General features: G+C 41.7%; 1 protein-coding gene across 2 annotated transcripts; it reads right to left on the bottom strand.

Annotated features, from left to right (window-relative positions):
• Positions 1–152: 152 nt before the first annotated feature.
• Positions 153–20295, bottom strand: glyr1 (glyoxylate reductase 1 homolog (Arabidopsis)). 2 transcript variants are annotated; one of them, XM_079520670.1, is made up of 16 exons: positions 20177–20295; positions 18871–18907; positions 18576–18655; positions 17978–18116; positions 17577–17687; positions 16496–16579; positions 13227–13280; positions 11850–11900; positions 9619–9689; positions 7942–8041; positions 6991–7101; positions 6068–6169; positions 5524–5686; positions 4589–4768; positions 3980–4104; positions 153–3633 (listed from the first exon to the last, which is right to left on the bottom strand). In XM_079520670.1, exons 1-16 carry the CDS (start codon positions 20215–20217, stop codon positions 3559–3561), a joined length of 1524 nt encoding a protein of 507 aa, XP_079376796.1. In that variant the 5' UTR covers positions 20218–20295; the 3' UTR covers positions 153–3558. The 2 variants fall into 2 exon arrangements, with proteins under 2 accessions (XP_079376796.1, XP_079376797.1); XM_079520671.1 differs by lacking the exon at positions 16496–16579.
• Positions 20296–20556: the final 261 nt, after the last annotated feature.

Here is a 20556-nt window from a genome sequence, read left to right on the forward strand (position 1 = left end):
AGACTAAATAATAACTACATTGTTGGAGGCCTGCCACCTATCCATTAGAGCACAGGTTATTTTTCCCGTTCAGGGCTTGTGCCTTGTGTCAAAACTATCAGTGTTACTGTTTAAATCAGTGTTCATTCAAATGACAACCTGCAAACGCAACGTCAATTTAAAGATTTTAATAAAGAGCACAAAAAACAAACATCTTTCCACATGTACACAAAATCATAAATATCCCCCCAAGAAAAGCAATTCCATCATATCCACTTTCCACAACTGGATCCAAGTCAGTCGGGTCAACACGATTATAAGCCAGATTAGAAACCACACAGTAGTAAACCATTTACACTACAATTTAATCGTCTACAGTATTAAGAGACAATGAGAGTCTGTAAAGTCAAAAGCAAAACTTTATACCCACCCCTTATGAGTCTGTGTTGGTGTTGTGTGTTATGTATGCGTGTGTAAATACAACCCATACACTTGCAAGGATATTTACATATCTATTTCCTAAAACATGTCTATACACGGTACGGTCATAGGATCTTCAACTAAAAAAAACAAAGAAAATATTAATTTGGCAAAATGAAAATGTATAAAATGAAATGGGACAATTACCAGTGAAAATGGGGTGGGGGATCCTTAGTTTTCAAATCAATAAACAGAAATGGACTATTAACTATAATTATTTTCCAGGAATTAAAGTTGAATTTATACACAAATCACACAACGGTGTCGCTTGCCTAGAAAACGGGTTAGATCTTCCAGCTAATGTGTCCTTGTACATCTGCTATTATGCTTAATTTGTAGGCTTTAGTTGAAATGAGCAATCTACAAGCTCACAACATGTTACATTCACAACACGTTGTGAGCGTGTAGATTGGGTCTTTTTTTGTCTGCAGGCTTTTGGAAAATGTTACATTTCAAAATGCTTTAATGTTAATGTTGTTGATTCTGCAAACATTAACACTTTCCAACAGAATTGTTGTTTTTAGTACAAGCAGCACTGACATGGTTAAAATGAAATTGAGAAAAGGGGTTATGAGTCTTGTTCAAAAGGTTTAATAATGGGAAAATGAGAACTCTTCCAGCATTTAAAACAAAACAAATGTTTTTGACCGTGGCAAGCTCAAGTCTCGATGACAATTTTTAAGGCCTCAACTTTATCGGTTGATATCTTTAACCTAATTCAAGAAAACCGCTCGACAGCAACACAAATTTCGTTAAAACACAAAATAAAATAAAAATAAATTTAAGAAAAAAGGTCTAGAAATTAGACAGAAATAAATAAATACATCTATTCTGCAAACACTCAAGAGTTACAACATTAAGGCAATGCAGTGACCTGTCCTTGGTGCTTTGCTAACCTTTGTCTTCAGGTTAATATATAAACAAAAAAAAACAAAATCCACAGATTTTTTTGTATTCATGGAATTCAGGACATAAAACAACCTCCACACAGAATTAACAACCTAATAATATAATATGCACAGGAGTGATACATCTCGTTAACCTGTGCTCCTACCAAAGCCAAACATCCGTGCCATGTATCCGCTGCTACTCCAATGCAACACAACTTCACCATGGCAAGACGCTGGCAGAAGGTAGTGTAAGTGATACAAAGATTTTGCTGCTGTTAAAACCACTTGGAGCCCAGCAACCCTATTATGGGAGGGGGAACGTTCGCCAAAAATAACCAACCTACAACCTTTACGTGGGCTATTTTTGTCAAAGACATTTGGTGCTCTAAATTGTGATAGTAATCATTGCTATAGTGTGTTTGTTCAGTTAACAGGTGTCTCCTCGTCTCTACGTTGCATGTCTGTATGAGATGACAGGCCTGAAATTGCTATAGATGATCGACCCCTGGTCATACTCATATCCTAGGTTAAGCAGCTCTGCGGCAACGATGGAAGTATCAGCAAAAGTGGAAGGCCAATTTCCTTCAAGTTTAGCAGCATGTGCTATACATGCATTTTCTGTTCACTAAGACCCGAAGAGACAAGGAGACCCCCGTTACTGAACAAACAATTATCAGAATATAGAACTATTCAGCGCTTATTTTAACCAAAGAAATATCACTTACTGAACCTTTAACTTAATTTACCATCAGAATTCACAAGTGGGGCAGGTTTCGCCTGGCAACAGACAGAAATAGGAGACACAGCAGTGCAACCTAACGTGGAGCATTCATATAGCATATTAAATTTAAATCAACGTCAGTGCAATGCTCAAGGTTGCCTCTTAACAAAACAAACCTGATTTATATGCAAGTTGCGTGCCGGTGGGGCGGGCCGAAAATAGCGGATCTGTAAGCTCAGCCAGTGTGCAGCTGTCTTTCTGCAGGTAAACATCACTACTCCAGTGGCTGATAACTGCTGGTAGAGGGAAATTGTTTTGTCGTTTAAACTATACATATATAACTATATACAACTACATGCTATGCTTTTAACCCTTGTGTGACGATGCTGAGACAAGTTATAAAGGTGCGACAGCTTGCCAAATAAGGTGTTAATTGTCGACTTTTACGATTAGATGAATTGCGAAACAAAAATCACAATTTCGGATCATTAACCTATTATGCAGTCTGCTTAGTTATTGCATGCACATTATCCAGAACCCAGGAGCAGCACTCTAGTAGGGATGAGACGACATGAAAATGTCATGTCACGATTGAGGCCAAAATAATTTTGATTTTAACAATATTATCGCAATAATCACAAATCTGCTTAAAACTCTTAAAATGCCACTTTTGTAATCCACTTGAACACCAGAAACCCTATTCTGGGGGGGAACGTTCACAAAAAAATAACACTTTGTGAGCTTGTAGATATATTTTTGCGAAGGGATTTGGTGTCGAGTGAAAAAAAAAGAGCGTACCAAGCAAGAGTGCTCCTTACAGGTCCATTTCACTTTTTAGAGTTTAACGAGATATGGCAAAATGTGAATCAATCTCAGTTTATGACAGGACAATTTCATGATAGAATTAAAATCTCCGCAATACAATTATTGTGAGCTTTTTCTAATCACATAATCATCCCATGTCCACACCAAAGGCCTCGTGACTGTTGCACAACAGAGAGAAGACACCGGGAGGTTCTGTGAGCCATCACCTAACGCCTGCATGGAATCCTTTCTCCTCGCCATGCCTGTGCCAGCTCCGTTAGCCGAGAGGAACGACCCGAGGTTCAGTGACCGCAGGATCACCATGAGCACGGTCTTTATCATGTTGTGCATTAAACACTTAAACCCTAGCATCCACACTCTGGGAAAACCTTCGGAGAAAAGTAGCCGGTTGACAAGCTCACAACGCGTCGATCGCCTATTTTCAGTGAAGATATTTCATTTAGAGTGAAAAATGTATAAAGTGGTTATGCGTCTTCACACCATGCAGCAGAGGCTTGCAGATCGGCTATTTTGATCACGCACAAAACCAGAGTATAAATTGGGCAGAACTGGCGGCAGGCAAAAAGAGAAACAAAAATCATTAGAGAGGAAGGAAGTAAAAAGCAAAGTAAAAAGGAGAGAGTTAAAGTGTAGCTGGTCCAGAGGAGAGGTGCAGATCTGGCTCTAGTGAATGTAGGCTCTGTAGACGGCAGACATGTCGTTGTCTGACTGGTCCAATGCCTTGGCCCTCTTGTACACCTGCAGACCAAACAATGGACAAATGGTCAACACAAAACACTCCACACGTCCCGACTCTTCTCCCTTCTGGCTCCCAAACTGTGGAACTCCCAATGTCCATGCTGCAGTCTGAAGACTCGCCTCTTCAGACTCCAGGGGAGTGAGGGGACCCTCCACCCTGACAAGCACTTGGAGTTGAGGCATTACATTTTGTTTGACTCGGTTCCACAGGACCACGGATGGTCTTAGAATTATTCCATAGTCGCCTACTCGCAATGATTTCAGATAATTGTAATTAGCCGATCAGCTTTTTTTGTTAAATAACATATAACATCCTGACAGACCGGATGTGTAGACAGGGTCTCACCTCATTGGCTGCTGCTGCCATGGGGGTGGGGTGGTTGGCTCCGTCACCCATGGAGATGGCCAGCCTCAGGTCCTTCTGGATGTGTTTCAAATAGTAGTCTGGTTTAAAGTTCCCCTGTAAGATATCTGACACAGAGAGGTGGCCTGGTCAGAAGTGTGCTGTGGATCTTAATACTTTAGAGCAGGGGTCTTAAACGTTTTTTTTTAGGTGAAGAAGCCCTTAGCTGAGATGACCCCCCCTACAAATTATACCTACAATTAAACCATTTCATCGATTTCATAGGAAACCCAGTACTTTAGTAAACCTGACCATCAGCGCCGTACTTGGTCTGAAACTTGGACCAAACCACATTGCCATAAATAGCCGATCTACAAGCTCAGAACACATCGCAGTCACTCCTCCTTAGTGTAGTTACACTTAACACTGGAAAAAATATGGTTAAGTGGAAAAATAAAATAAAAAATACAGCGATTAGTTGCCGATTTGATTACGATTACTAAATTGGCAACTAAATGAATAATCTTTTCTATTACGATTAATCGTTTTTGTTTCATAGATTAGTTTGTCTCTGCATGTGGATGTGTGTGTGTGTGTGTGTGTGTGTCTTACTTTGGCATTTCTGGTCCACAAAGGTGCTGGCCATCTGACCCTGACAGAGGATGTCCAGTAAGGTCTGCTGTGATTGGCCGGTGGCCTGGGCCAGGGTCAGGCCCTCGGCGATGGTTGCCATGAAGCTTCCCTGCACCATGTTGAGTATGAGCATCATCCTCGCTGCGTTGCCGGCCTCACCTTCAACAAACAAAACCAGAACCTCCAAATCAAACTCAAACGCAAAATACAATCTCGCCACTGAAATTATGTTGTATGGCCAAATCCTGTTTCCTAAACAATTAACACAATAGGTAAAATTCTGTTTCTGCTGTCACACTGCCAATCAGGTGAAGAAATCACAGACTGAGGCTTTAACCTTTGCTTATATGATATATTCGAGACCATTGGGTTTTATGGAAGATTTGTCTCAACATATTTCTAGCTTGTAGATGGGCTATTTTCCCTTGGCAACATGATTCCATATAAGACATGCTGACAACTCCTCACAAAGAAAAACAACCCCTCTCTCGTGCATACCTGCTCAATCTCAGCAACAGTTTGGGTAAATGTATTACGTAATGTTTTTCGATCTCAATGGAAATATTGCGCGTTTAGCGGGACTAAACGACAAAAATTGCGGGATGGTGCGGGACTTACATTTTTTGTTGTTGCGGGCGGGAGTGGCGGACAGGCAGTCACTGCGGGCGGTCAATGAATTAAATCATTGCCGGATTGGGCGGGAGTGGTCAGAAATTCAACAGGAGTGGGATTAATAAATCACTCCCGCGCAGGGCTCTACTATGAAGTCATTTTGCTGGGGTCAACTTCACTTTAAACTTATCTTCTGAACTTTGTTTGTGCAGTATCCCCAGACTCAGGGTCCCCATGGGTGTGTGATTATGCGGGCCAACACTGGTCAACACTTGGCTGCATGCCGAGGAGGAAGTGTATACCTAGGAAGAAGGAGGTCTTGCCCATGGCCTGGAAACAGCTGCTACAGTCCTCGTAGACGGTGCGGTCGCCGGCTGACAGGATGACCAACATGCCATCGTTGGACAGCTGCTGGCTGCCTGCTACTGGAGCCTCCAGGAAACGACCGCCCCGTGACGTGATCACCTAGAGACACACACACACACACACACACACACACACACACACACACACACACACACACACACTCGTCAGCCGAGAGCAGTTATCATACCTTTTTTTGGCTTCAGTATTCCTATACTTTTTTTCACTGCCAAAACCTAGATATATAAAGTAAACTAGACAAAGGGCTCCTTCATGTCTGAAGTGTAGATAACGGTTTCATGTCCAAATCACAAGGCAGAATTACACACTCAGAAGTTGGTTGGCTTGAAACTATGTCATTATGGGCAGAATGTTCCAAGATTTCCAAAAATGTGAAATGTAGGAAAAATAAGTTTGTGTGTCCCTATGCTTGTGTACGGACGTGCGAGGGCCCTGGCTAGATTCAGATTCATGTGCATGTACCTGTGCCAGCTCTGTGATGGTCTCTGGGTCTACGGTCGACATCTCCACGTAGCATTTTCCTGGTCTGATGCCTTGCAGCACTCCACTGGGCCCCATCACCAACTGCACACAAAACATAGTTTCTGTCAGCCCACCATGCATGGCCATATGACATGACCAGGATTCATTTTGACAGCAAATTTTAAGTCAGTCTTTAGTCATCTAAAATGTTATACTATTAGTATAGTTTTAGTTGACTAAATACAACAATAGTAGACTAAATCTACAGTTGATTTAGTTGACTAAAATATTTTGGCAGGCCTCGATGGTGTCGTAATGCCTGATTTACGCCGAAAATAGCCAATCTACAAGCTCCCAAGCTTGTAGACCCACACACAAGTTAGGGTAAAAGGATTTCTCTTTCCAGTAGGACTTCTCTACTGGATCTCTTCTCCACTAGTCCCTCTATTTGCGGACAAAATTGTCAATATATTTAGTCAAAAGTTTTGGTCAAGACAGCATTTGGTTTTCAGTCAGTAAAAAAAAGTTGTGGTCATAGTTTTAGTACTGTACTCCAGTGGTTCCCAAAGTGGGGTCCTTGAGGGAGTTCCAGGGGGTCCCCAGCTAAATGATAGTTTGGAACCAAATGGACCCTTATGGGTCCGTTTGGTTCCATTTGTACACCCTCAGAGTTAAATTAACATTGATTTTACAATAGAAATTGGGGTCCCAGAGATATAAATGTAATTAAATGGGGGTCTGTAGACTAATGCATTTCAAACTGAGGTCCTTGAAATTAAACGGGTTGAGAATCACTGCTAGAGTCGTAAAAATCTTTTATGGGGGTCCCTGGAATATCTTCTCAAATGGGGGTCCGCGGGCTAATGGGTGTCAATTTGGGGGTCCTTGATGTGAAAAAGTTTGAGAACCACTGCTGTACTCACATCCCTGGCAGCCTTGGGGTCAGAGACACAGGAGAAGGTGATGTCACACATGGAGACCACCTCAGCAGGGGTCCGTCCTAACCTGGCCCCTTCCTGGATGAACAGGTCACACTGCAACACAAAGGCAACGTTGGGAGTCAAACTTTTACAGTTTACAGATCCTTTAATAAGAAAAGTGGAGGCCGTGTTTAGATGCTTTTGGAAAATGACGTATGTATGGACCCTGTACAGGTGTGAATTTCGGCATTATCAAACTTAGTGAATTGGACCCGAGTTGTCTGTGTACCTGGCCCACCTTTTTCCTCTACATCAGATCCCTTCACCAAAAACAGCTGATCTACAAGCTCACAATATGTCAACGTGCCGCGTTGTGAGCTTGTAGATTCACCTATTTGGGATAATGTTTGCTCCAGAATATGGATTCTGGGGTTCAAGTGGTCAGCTGACTGAAGAAAAGGGTGTATCTTGGGGAAAATGAATAAACGTGCATCATCATTATTATTATTATTGACACCGGATTGACCATATATTGACCGGATATGATTTTTGGTAGGGATGAATTAATTATGAATTTTATATTTACATACAGTCTGTGTGCCACGTTGACCAATGCTTTTCTAGTTGAGCTCGTTTTATTTTTATGCCACTGTTGTATAATAATGTTCCATATCAAATCAACAAGAATAATGGAAAAAATATATCAGGGATAAATATTGCACCTGTCCCTCTGACATGTTTAGATGTCACTGTCCAGTGGGTTGTATTCTGTCGTAATCTATTTTCATTATGGATCATTAGAAAGAACTTTGTTTATTAGTCACAGTGAGGGTGATAAATAATGTATTGAAATCGAGATGCATCGGAAATCGATTTTTAATCAAATTGTCAGATACCTAGAGATTTCCGCCTCTAATGTCATTCAGTGGATTGTATCGGGGGTCGTCCAGGTACCTTTTCTGCGGTGCGGTTCCACACAGTGACCACATGACCCATCTTTAATAGATTCGAAACGATGCCACTTCCCATCAGCCCCAGCCCCAGGAAGCCTATCCTGGAGACAAAGAACAAGATTGGCCCAAACTCAGTCAAAAACACAGGATCCATGCAAAAAATTTCATAAGGCACTTTCAGTCCTTCACTGAAACAAGAACAATGCGAACAATGCAACAGCAAACAGATGAGAATTACACATTTAGAGGGGAGAGGACACACATCTGCATATTGTGTTGGTTCCATATTTATATAGCACTGACTCAACAATACACAAAAAACATATTAAAAAATAGAGATTTTAGAACACTAAAGTCCCTTTAAGTGCCAAACACTGACATTGGAATATACACAAATTACTTTATATAGACAGCAAACCAGTCTAAACATCTGGATGTTGGATTTCTTCAGGTCAAACACTCCAACATTAAAGATTTGGGAAAGTGAGCTTAAGAACTGCATCCGTTTGGAAAGACTAATATACATAGCTATAGGCAAGCAGACATTTTATCCAGGTCTAAGAACCATACATGAACACTATAGAAACTGGGACAACTGGCCTTAAGGACAGGAAACTGTATAATTTGTTTATTTATTAAAAAAAAATCTTCAATAAAGATGTATATGAGCTTTTGAGCTCATTGATTTGTCTTTTTTAGTATTCAATTACACAGCCAAATGTGTTTCGGATATAAACCAGTGTTCGGATTCAACTTCCTCTGCACCAACACAGCAACATAATGGTTTTTAGCCATTTGGTCGAAATACTATAGTGTACGTAAGATTTGTGAAGTGGAGAACAGCCTGGAACAAATATTCTATTGTAACTGGCTGGATTAGCCATGGAACTATGGTGCTTGGAGAATGTTAAGGATCTATAACTACCTTTGCTCCAAGACCCTCCAGACCTCCAAGGGCCGAGCCAGATTTTGGTACCACCTAAGGTGACCGTAACATTTTTGTATTCCTACATGTCCCTAGTTTATAAGTCTTCCAATTCCAATTCAGTAGCTTAATGTCAGTTATCGAGTCATCGACAACCTACTGTATATAAGGCAAAACTTTCCAAATTTCATTATGCTTTAAGTAGCATGTGATCCAAGCATTAGTTTCGCACGAACAACACTCCTTGGCCCAAAATTCAGCCATAGCCACATGCCCAATGTGATGACCTAATCACATTTGTGACCCCCACATTACCGTGTGGGGGTCCCCAGGGGCCCCTCTACTCTACTGTACTGTAATGTACTGATACACCTGAAATCATACAGTTAATATGTATGTGTGTGTTAGGCTGCACAGTGACACTTGTTTTTTTTTCCAAAACCAACCAAATGCAATTTTCGTGCTCAGACACAGCCAGCCAGCCAGCCAGGCACACGCAAAGCTACTTAATGAAGTGGTTGCACCACTTAAAAATATAAAAATGTTACGCTCACCTTAGGTGGTACCAATTCATGAAAATATCAGTGTTGGCCCTGCACTAATAGACGTGGAGCAGTGCCCTGTAGTCCAGGTGTAGCTAATCAGTGCTGCGGTGTAAAGCAGTGCTTAATACACCACAGTTATGGCTATGCCCTGGGCACACCTCTATGGATTAGTCTATAGCAGCTATGAATGTTGTAAACATGAACATACCTTTTATCTGTGGGTGTGATGCTACCGTTGATGGCCGTACTGTCTGCAGCTTGGATAGACGTTGACGTGTCCTGAACAACCAAAGAGAACAGGTCAGATTTAGGGCCACTACGATCATGACATTATACTTGACAAATGACGACTAATTTGTCGATTGAATTGTGTGTTTGGCATTGAACATTGGAACGTATAAATAAGTTACATTAACATTTCTGTAAAAAGAATTGCAGATATGACAGATAACTGAAATACACAAAGAAATTACATATTTAATGACTTTATACATTCAAACTGTAAAAGAAAAAAGCTGATGTACAAGCCCACAAGGTGTCAATTACAAATAATTGAAATTATCTAAAATAATTGTGATTAGGCTGGGATTCAAATGGTGAATCATAGGTTAGCCAAGAGCGGCATCTAGTGTAAAAAACAAAAAAAGCTAAAAGTCGTCTTTGTCAGTGTGAGCCTTTGGAGAAAAGGTCGTAAAGGTAGTCCTTGGCAACAAATCTATGGTGGGTGCCTGGCACAAAATATTTTCAAATGGGGGATCTGCAGACAAATACATGTACATATAAATGTAGGGGGGGGTCCTACACTGGTTCAAACAACATTTAGAAAACAAGTCCAAAAAAACACAACCGCCAACTACCAATATCCCAAAGTCACTTATAATAAGCAGACTTGGCAAGTTGCCAACACTGCTTGCACTCGTTGGTGCTTAAAAGCCTTATTTATACTATGTCATACGACTGGCGCTCGCCGAAAATAGCTCTTTTGGCTCTTTTCTTTTCTTACACTCTCAGAGTTGCACACCCATAAGGGGCCATTTGGAACCCCCTCAAGGGACCATGAGGGTCATGGAATACACTTTGACTGAGCCGACATGCACAACCTCAGCAACCTGTCTGTTTGAGCAGAATGGAACAGAGCTTTCATTAGTTGGTAACACCTATGAAGGAAATAAGGAATTTATTTCCAATATAACCAGTGACCACTGTGCACTGAGCCTATTGCGATTGCCACGGTGACACCTGTCACTGTGTGACTGGCGTGACGCGTTTTAAAAAAATAATAAAAGCTCCCAGAGCTCCAATGACGCAGTGAAACGCCAACCCGTTTTAAAATGGAAGAAAAAACTCATACTTGCCATTAACCAGTTCCTTGTGCTATTCAACCCTTTACACAATGCAGTTTGAGCAACACTTCCAACAGTGACTCGGCAGCAACGTAGCTGGCAGCGCTTTTTACGGCAGTAGTTTGAATGCAGAATCACTGTTTGAGAATCGACCCACACAAAAGGCTGGGAGCTTTACCATTATGGCTGGGAACTTTGGGAAGGCGTCTTAGTTTAACCCAGGGGTCTTCGACATCGGATTTCTTTTTACGGTAACCACTTGAACCCTAGCATCCAGGGATGCACCGATGTATCGGCCACATATTGTATCGGCCGATATTTGCCGTTATCGGTATCAGCAGATAAAACCGATGGCAGTAGCTGATATTTATCTGTTGTTGATAAGCATTGGTAGTGGTACATTTTGCGTTGTTGGTGTGTTAGTCATCTGCAGCCTACCAAGCTGTAGATTCTGAACATTTATTTCTTGTATTGAAGATGTAATTGTTTCCCTGGCACAAAAGGGGGGAAGAACAATAAAAGCGAAATAAACATATCGGTATCAGTATCGGCTAAATTGTTATTTTAAACCCTACTAGCATCCTATTCTGTGCTGCGAGGCTTTGTAGTTTGTTGTAGATTGGCTATTTTCAGCAAAAAGGTTTGGTGTAGGTGAAAACAAAAGCAGATCAAGTAATTTTTTTTAAAATATAGCAGGTTTATGTGGTTAACCGTTTGAAAATACACAGTAACATGAATCAAACTCAACACTACACATTGATACTGCTGTCAAACAAGACTGACGCCATTTACGAAATCTATGAAAAAGTTGAATCTGCAACACAATGTTGATCCATGCTTCATCTCTCCCTCACCTAAGGGGTCCTTGGCCTGAAAAATGTTGAAGACCCCTGGTTTTACCCATTGCATGGGGACCTTGCCCGTACTCTCATTTGGACATTCTCAATTCTCAATAAATGAACAGAGAAAATAATTCCTCTTCCTCCGTCTTTATACATTAACTGTCCATTATTTGCGTTACATCTTCACATAATGTTAATTCAATAAACTTATCATGTATCTGGTGGTTGTGTGAATTAGTCAAGAGATCCTTTACCTCTTCGATGATCTTGAGACGCTTGCTGATGGGTTCCAATGATGAGGCAGGCTGCAGAAAACAGAAGCCTTCAGTCAGTTATATCTAGGCCTGTCACAATTACTACATATTCGCCTAATCGCAATTATTTGAGATAATCGCAATTATTTTTGTATAATCTTCAATCACTAGCATGTTGAACATTAAAAACAATTGCAGAAATAGCAGATCTACAAAGCTTGTAGATCAACTATTTCCACTATTTTGTAAATTTTGGGGAAAGAGAAAAAAAATATATATATACATTAAATGTGTCAGTGAATTCTTTGTATATTCAAGTCATTTGTCATATCTGCCCTGTGCAATTTGTGAATACGAAGTAAAACAGAATTAAAAATTGTAACCTTCCAATGTTCAATAAAAATAAAAAATTAATTCGCAATTATTTGTGACAATTAATCGTCAGCTTAAATTTGTCTGCAAATCTTTACTTTAAAATGCATTCTCCAACTCTATCACTTGCTTACTGACAACAACCTTTCAACTACTAGTATGTATAGGGAACTTTCAACATCAAAAGCAAACATTTAAGTTAGTTGTGCCACGGATTGCTACACTTCAGTGGCCAAAGTTTCAAATGGACCTGTGCGCGCGCACACACACACACACACACACACACACACACACACACACACACACACACACACACACACACACACACACACACACACACACACACACACACACACACACACACACACACACACACACACACACACACACACACACACACACACACACACACACACACACACACACACACACACACACACACACACACACACACACACACACACACACACACACACACACACACACACACACACACACACACACACACACACACACACACACACACACACACACACACACACACACACACACACACACACACACACACACACACACACACACACACACACACAATACTTTTGAGGAACAAACGTCCACACGAGTAGAGTACAATTTCGGAAACATTGTGAGGACCGTTAATTTTCCTGCTCCTGGAATATGTCGTTTTACGGTTAAAATGTGTTTCAGAGATGAGGTTTAGAATTAAAAAAATATTCAGGTTGGCTTTATGGTTTGAATTAGGGATTAAGAGGTTTACATTTAGGGTTTGACGATATACCTTTCCCTATTTTATACTTACTTGTGCGGCAATGTCACACACGTCTGGCTATATTCAGTGCCATCCTAAAAATGCCATGTCCCTTATGGCTAAATGCATGGTTTAACCATCCGTACTAGTTCCCGTGGCTAGCAGGGATGGAACTCAAGAAGACAAAGTACAGGGGGACAAAGACCTGGTGACACAATGAAAGGCAAGAGGCCTACCTTTTCAGACTGGCTGAGCAGGAAGTGGTGGAAATGTGGGTCGTTCTTGACAGGCTACAATAGAAGAGAAAAGGGGGAAAAAACTCAGTGAGACACTCTCAAATTAACTGACCAAATAAAAGATAGCGGGGCAGCCGGCAGCAGCACTAAAGGATCTTCAAACTTTTTTTTTAAGAATATAGTTGAAAACGCCATTAAAAAGAGCACCGTGCAAGTTTCTTTCAGGTGGTCAACATTTGTTTTTGTTTTTATTGATTTTATGTAATATTCTAATATTGTTGGAAACCTTTCCCTTTTATGTTCTACCCTTTGATAGAACATAAAATAAAACTGAATGTAGAAAGAACTGTTCCTTGTGATACCAATAAATAGGAAATCATACTTTGTTAGTTCCATTGATCCAAGTGGGAACACAATCGATTAATGATCATTAGAACAAACATGCTCTGAAAATGCAGGCGGCCCACCCATCTGAACACTTAACATGACAGCCGATAACGTGTACACTTCTTGAAATGTTCAAGTTGGGCCCTGATGCCGAAAAGGTTAAGAACCACTGCTTTACGTAGTGAAGAAGAGAAAGAATATTAGTGCAGGCATTTACAGTTAATCACTTGGCCCCAGAATACCACTTCTTTTCCCATCCTACCAGCTGGTTAAGTGCATCCACCAAGTGTCACCAAACTAAAATGGGCTCCGATTTAAATGGGTACAAATTGAGCAATCATCTCAGTACCCATAGTAATTGACCACATGTATGTCATTGCAGAGCCTGCCGCATGCAAATCACAGGTGGAAGTGATGTGTGCCAGCTTGACATTACTTAGCTAGCCAGCCCACTTACTCAAATTGTTTTTGTTTAGCTTTTTACCCCATGTTCTCCCCAATTTAGTCGTCGTCACTGCTGTTGTATCCTACCGACTCACGTACCAGTGAGGAGCCCCCCATCAGGAGGACGTAGAGGCTTCGTCCTACTACTCTCGCCCATTACTCCCTGCTGACAGGTCCCCAGCCTATAGCACCATTACGTCCTAACCGACCAGGTTTCTTGGAAAGGTTTGCTTTCATCCCCCCTCCTAACTGGGGTCCCACAGGGATCTGTACTTGGTCCACTCCTTTTCTCCCTGTACACTAAATCTCTCGATACTGTCATCTCTGCTCACAATCCATCATATCACTGCGACGCCGATGACACTCGACCGTTTCTATCCCCCCCCCCCCCTGCTACTCAGGGGGAAGAATGCATCACTACATGCCTGGCTGACATCTCACAGTGGATTCTTCTCACCACCTCAAGCTGAACCCAGACAAGAGTAAGACTGATCTTCTCAGCTAAGTCCTGCCCCATGCAGGAGCTGACAATTTCCATAGACAACACCTTGGTAACTTCCGTTCAAACAGCCAAGAACTTTGGTGTTGTCCTGGACAGTCAGCTCTCATTCAAAGCACACATTACAGCGGTCACTCAATCCTGTAGGTTTACACTCTAACATTCAACAAATTAGACCCTTCCTCACCCAGGAGTCAGCCCAGCTCCTAATCCAGTCATCAGTCCCGCACGCCCAGATCAGCCGACTGTACTGACGGAGGCTGTAAGTACCTCCGCTAAATACGCCGGGACAACGCTCCACACTTCCCAAACTCTTCTCCCTTCCGACTCCAAAACTATGGAATGCACTTCCCATAGAAATCAGAACTGCAGACTCATTCCCAATCTTCTGCCGATTATCTGAAACCCCACCTCTTCAGACTCCATCTTAGCCCGTAGCACTTACCCTAGCCTCGACGACCTTACAGGCGTATGCATAGGCTCAAGTTATGTAACTTAGATAGCAGTTTATGTAGACATACGGTAGGCGCACTCAATAGTGTATACGCATAGTTTCATAATATAGATATTCCACTATGATTCATGATGACTATTTGTATGTATTACCATGTTTTTTGTTCTTGCTTATTGTAAATCGCTCTGGATTAAGAGCGTCTGCTAAATGCCTAAATTGTACAGTGACAATTAACACAACTGGCCCGTGTTCAGGGGAGGGAAGCTGGGCGGGGATGGTGACATTTATAACTGCACGTACTCCTACAGGCTGGGAGCAGAGACTGTCAGGGGGGAATGTTGAACAGGAGGAATAGGACGGAGGTGCCATGTCCTCCCAGTGGGGGCTCCTCACGGGCATGTGAGCTAGTAGGATACAACCGGCAGTTGGTGGAGAGGGTTAACTGGCATACTATCGGCCTGCCTTGGTGATTTGCATGTGATTGGCTTTGCATCGACATTCACTTGACAGCGCCTGGAAACCATAAGTCTGACTACCAGTGTTCACTCCATCACCAATCAATGCATGTCATGCTCCATGGTCATCAACCCGGTTTCTGGGACGCTTGTGTTAAAATGACACTCTAGAACACTTATATTTGAATACTTTATATATTAAGTTTCTTTACATTCTGAATAAATATATTGTGGCATATAGTGGTATTAATCTTGTGTGCACGCACGTGCGTGTGTGTGTGTAGATCTGCTATTTTCAGCATGTTCAACTAAGTACAAATAAGTACTTGGGTAGGGTAAAAAAGTTTAACCTTTTTGTTAAAAGGTTAAAGCACTATATTGATAGTAATCATTGCTATATAGTGTTCGTTCAGTAACAGGGGTCTCAGCATCTAATAAACAAGTAAATAAATGTTCAGATGTGTTGCCAATTTCAGCCAAACAGGAAAGCATACCAATTTATAAGCTTACACTTTGTTGTTCCACATCCAATGTCGTCAGCTCACTTCTTTGGGTCATGATTTCACTTGTTTATACTGCATCCTGTGCATGTTCTCTATCCTAATTGGATAAGATTGGTATCCCAATCTCAAAACTCATTTTCTGTTTAGTGTTTACTAAAGAGATGGAGACATGGAGACGCCTGTCACTGAACCACTCACCCTACCTTTAATCATGCTACACTAGTATGAACTCAAGATTTCATAGTACGTCATAACCACCCAGCAGTCTTTGCGAGCCATGACAAGAGTTGTTGACCACCAAGTGAGTTCTTTATCAGCCACAGGTTCTGCAGTGTGAACAACAAACTAAAACAAACACACGCACGCACACGGGTCAAAGAGGGAGGAAAGGTCAGAGTCAGCAGCTGTGCTGCGGTGTGGTGGCGAGGAAGCGTGCTGCACAGTGAAGCATTAGAGAGGGCAGAAGAACAGAGCAGGCTGGAGGGGCGAACAGAGGGGAGGTGGGTGGTTTGGGGGGTTTCACCTACACTGGCTTCCCATTTGAAGGCCGAGCCGGACGCGGCCCCCAGCCTCTCAGCCGTGGACGGCTCGGGGTCTGAGTCAGTTAAGTCCTTGGAGGAGGTAGGGTGGAGAGAAACACACATTAACATTAGAGTCCGACCCATGCCTGATATTTGGGGTCCAATGCTGATCCTGAATATTTTAAGAGTCCTAGACCTAATTATTATTACTAGGGTTGGAGCACTTTAGGACTTTAACGATTCCCTCTTAACGGTCCGATTTGGTTTCTTAGGGGGTTCCAAATGGACCCTCCAAATGGACCCTTACAGGTCTGTTACTCGTAGTGTACAAATGGAACCAAATTGGGGATGCACCGAATGGGAAATTCTTGGCTGAAACCGAATACCGAATATAGGAAACGGTTGGCCGAATACCGAATAGATATCTCTTTTTTGTACCATTGCTGTCATGGCTGTAGCTTTGTTGTAGAGCTACATGATAATGGCAAAAGACATGATTACATTTTGATCACAACAAAACAGTAGGTTATGAAATGGTAAGCCCGGTTCTTTGACTATTCGGTTTCTGCTCTAAAATCAACCGAACTGAATACCGAATATTCGGCTATTCGGATTAATAGTTTCGGTGCTCGAATATTCGTTGCATCCCTAAACCAAATTGACCCTTACAGGTCCTTCAAATGAGAACCACTGCCCTACTTCTACACATTAGGCAGTTTATGTCCATCTCAAGTGTTGCACTACACCCAAGTCCACGGCAGCTTCAGAGCACAACACGCTTCTGACTCTTTCTCGCTCTCTCTACAGCGGTAAAGTTGAACCTTTTTATAACTTTGAGGTTGTGCATTTTGCTGGGCTGGCTCTGCCTTCTGTTGTGGTCAGAAAAGTGACAGTCTCTCATTAAATTAACTATCAGGATTTTACAGTGCAGATCAAATGGGGGTCAGTGACCCAATGCATATCAAACAGCGAATCCTTGACGTCAAACTGGTCGATAATCACAAGATTACCACAGATTGAAGCTCACACATTGACCCACAACAAAAACAAATGATTGCCTGATAACCAACTCCAATGTCCTACTGACCTTCTCTGACGGATCCTTGAGGGCGCTGAGGTCCTCATCATCTTCCTCCAGGATTTTCAGTGGCTTGCTGGCAGCCTTCTTTCCTTTGCCTTCTCCTTTGCCTTCTGAATTCTAAAACAAAGAAAACATGTCCCAGTCCCACCTTGAATGTCAAATCACATGTAGCTTGGTTGTATGCATGCAGTGTAGTCCTCTTACGGGTCCATTCGGTTCCATTTGTACCCTCTCAGAATTGACTAATCACAACTTCTACTACATAACCCAAAACAAAACATCTACCATAATTTCATTTAATTTCACGTTTAAAGATACTGAGCTCAATAGCAGTCCTAAGAGCAAGGCCCACATCCGTACTCTGCTCAAGACTCAGGTACTTTTTAACAGGAAGACATTTTTGGCACCTGCTCTTTGCCCTTGGATTTCTTCAGGAAGTCCTCCACCGCATCCACTGCTTGCTGGAAGCGTTTGCCTTTATTGATCTTGATCATCTCCTCTTTGTGGGGGTGGTAGGGCTTCAGCTGCTCCACTTTGATCCATGCACTGGAGACACACCGAACAAAACAAGGATTATGTCGGAGTGACTACTAGGCCTGTCACAATGACTACATAATTGCAATTAGTTGAGATAATCGCAATTATTTCGCCAAACCGTTTCAATGTTGAAAAATGTTGTTCAGACATTTTCAAATCATAAAAAAAGAAATGGGGGAAATAGCCGAATCGATCTACAAGCTCACAATGTGGCACGATGTGACACATTGTAAGCTTGTAGTTTGGCTATTTACTTAGTTATTTGTCATATCTGCCCTGTGAAAACTTTGTTCATAAAGTCAAACAGAAGTGTAATTTTTATTCACATGCTCCTATGTCCAATGACAGAAACGCAATTAAATAGTTAAACGCAATTATTTGTGTGACAAGTCATGGTCAAGTAAAATGTCATGATGGTATTGGTGACAGCTGTAGCAAGCATTTAGAGGAGCTGTTGACATTACTTACTGGTCTTCAGTACCAAAGAATTTAACAAAATGGCATTTTTTGCCCCTTGGCTTTTTCAGGTCCTTGGGAGGGCTGACAACCTAGACAAGAGATAGATAGATAAAGAAATAATAATAAAGTTGAGTCATACAGGACTACAAAGTGCTTTATGGAACAAGATAAAAGCAACAAGAAAATGGTTAGAATTAAAACCGCAAAGTAGAAATGTATAGTATTTACCACTGATGATGAGTGTGTTTCTATTGACAGTATCGCTATTCACTACTAATGATTTTTTAACTAAAAGAAGTCTCACCTTTCCTGGCCATGGAGGGTACCGACCAAGCTTCCCCCTGGAATAACAGTAATGACAGTGAGTGAGTGAGAATAACATTAAACGGTAGGGCAAGTGATAATTTTTTTTGTTGAAACAAAAGGTTTGTTCTTTTTGTTAAAGCACTAGTGTGATAGAAGTTATTATTAGAGCGTTTGTAACTTTGTACAGTCAGGAGTATCCCTGTCCCCAGCTCTTTAATAAACTGAAAATACATTTCCAGGTAGGTGACAAACCTTCAGCCATTTATCAGGTTAACGTTTAGTGTTCCAGAATCCAGACCCAAGTTCCAAATCTGTCTGCTCATTTATTTGTGGCAATGATGATCTGTCAGTCATCACTTCGAATGTCACTTCTTTAATCTGTATCCTGTCTGAGAACTATATCCTGATTGGAAATTGGTATCCCAACCTGAAAATGCATTTTCTGTTTTTTAAAGAGCTGGAGAGACATGGAGACTCCTGTTACTGAACAAACACTCTCGCAATGAGTAGTAGTACTACTATCAGAATACAGAGCTGTTAAGACTTATATTTCTAACCAAAGAAACAACACACAATCACATTCAAGGCCATCAGGAACAACTCCTACTTTACTCAAATGTACTATCCGTCCGTACACAGTACACAGAGTATAGACACACAACCCTGACAAATGACTGTAACGTGACTTTAGTTTGTGCCACTCAGATGTACTCTATCTTCGTCACAACAAGCACACGTAGACAGTTATAGCTTTAGTGAAATATACTTTGATACTTTACAAGACTGAGGGAACGTACTGGGGCTAAAGTAAATACAGCCCTGTCATGTCAGATGCCTGTCTGTGGCGTTACTTTAATGACATGTCGGGTACAAGTAACACACGGCAGATGGCTGCAACTGGCTCTAGCCTGTTTCATGCCTCGTAGTATGTCGGTGCCGCTATTCAAAAAAACAAAAACAAAAAAGAACAGATATATAAGCTAACAACTCGTCGCGACCCGGCGAGATGTTAGCATGTATATCTGTTCGTTTTCCCCTGTGTATTTTGGACCCTGTGTGTGTTTGGTTCCCTGGCTGTGTTTGGGCGCCCCTGGGTGCGGTAGGGAGACACATTATTTGCATTAGTTCCTCCGATAGCCGCCATGCTAACGTTGACTGTACACTGGCCTTAACGCGCCGTTATACCAACAAACACGTCGTAATACGGCGTGCAAATGAACAAAATGACACTTTATGGCATCAACGTTGGTTAAAGGTCAGTGGTGTCTGATGTAAATGTTTAATTAAGCGTTTTGTCGTCTCACCAGACCAGGTCCCCGATCCTCAGATGCACAACAGTCGCCATCTTAACTTTTTTGTCTACTACAACAGCAGAGGAGCAGAGACCAGAGAGACGTCGTCGCACTGAATCAAGGGAGAAAACACACCCACCACATAATGGTCACATGGTGCCGTGTCACGTGGCCTCCCAGCGCTCTGCGTGCAGCGTGCTGCGCCGAAACGGGTGACTTGTAGAATTCTGTGACTCTAGTAGAATACAAACTGTATGAAGTGAAGACAAGACGTGTGTACAACAGACATTAATTATACGCAAAAAATGAAAGCACTAGCCTATAGTGGAATAAATATAAATCAATAAGCACAAAGCTTATACGTTTTTAATTTAGATGGAACATTTATAAAA

Source organism: Electrona antarctica, assembly GCF_951216825.1.
Source record: "Electrona antarctica genome assembly, chromosome: 14".
Classification (NCBI taxonomy): Eukaryota; Metazoa; Chordata; class Actinopteri; order Myctophiformes; family Myctophidae; genus Electrona; species Electrona antarctica.

Coding starts and splice junctions, on each gene's coding strand:
- glyr1 (XM_079520670.1), bottom strand. CDS start 20,217: ATGGCGACTGTTGTGCATCTGAGGATCGGGGACCTGGTCTG. Junction 18,656..18,870: donor ACCCTCCATGGCCAGGAAAG/GTGAGACTTCTT, acceptor TCTCTTGTCTAG/GTTGTCAGCCCTCCCAAGGA. Junction 17,688..17,977: donor AATCCAAGGGCAAAGAGCAG/GTGCCAAAAATG, acceptor TCTTTGTTTTAG/AATTCAGAAGGCAAAGGAGA.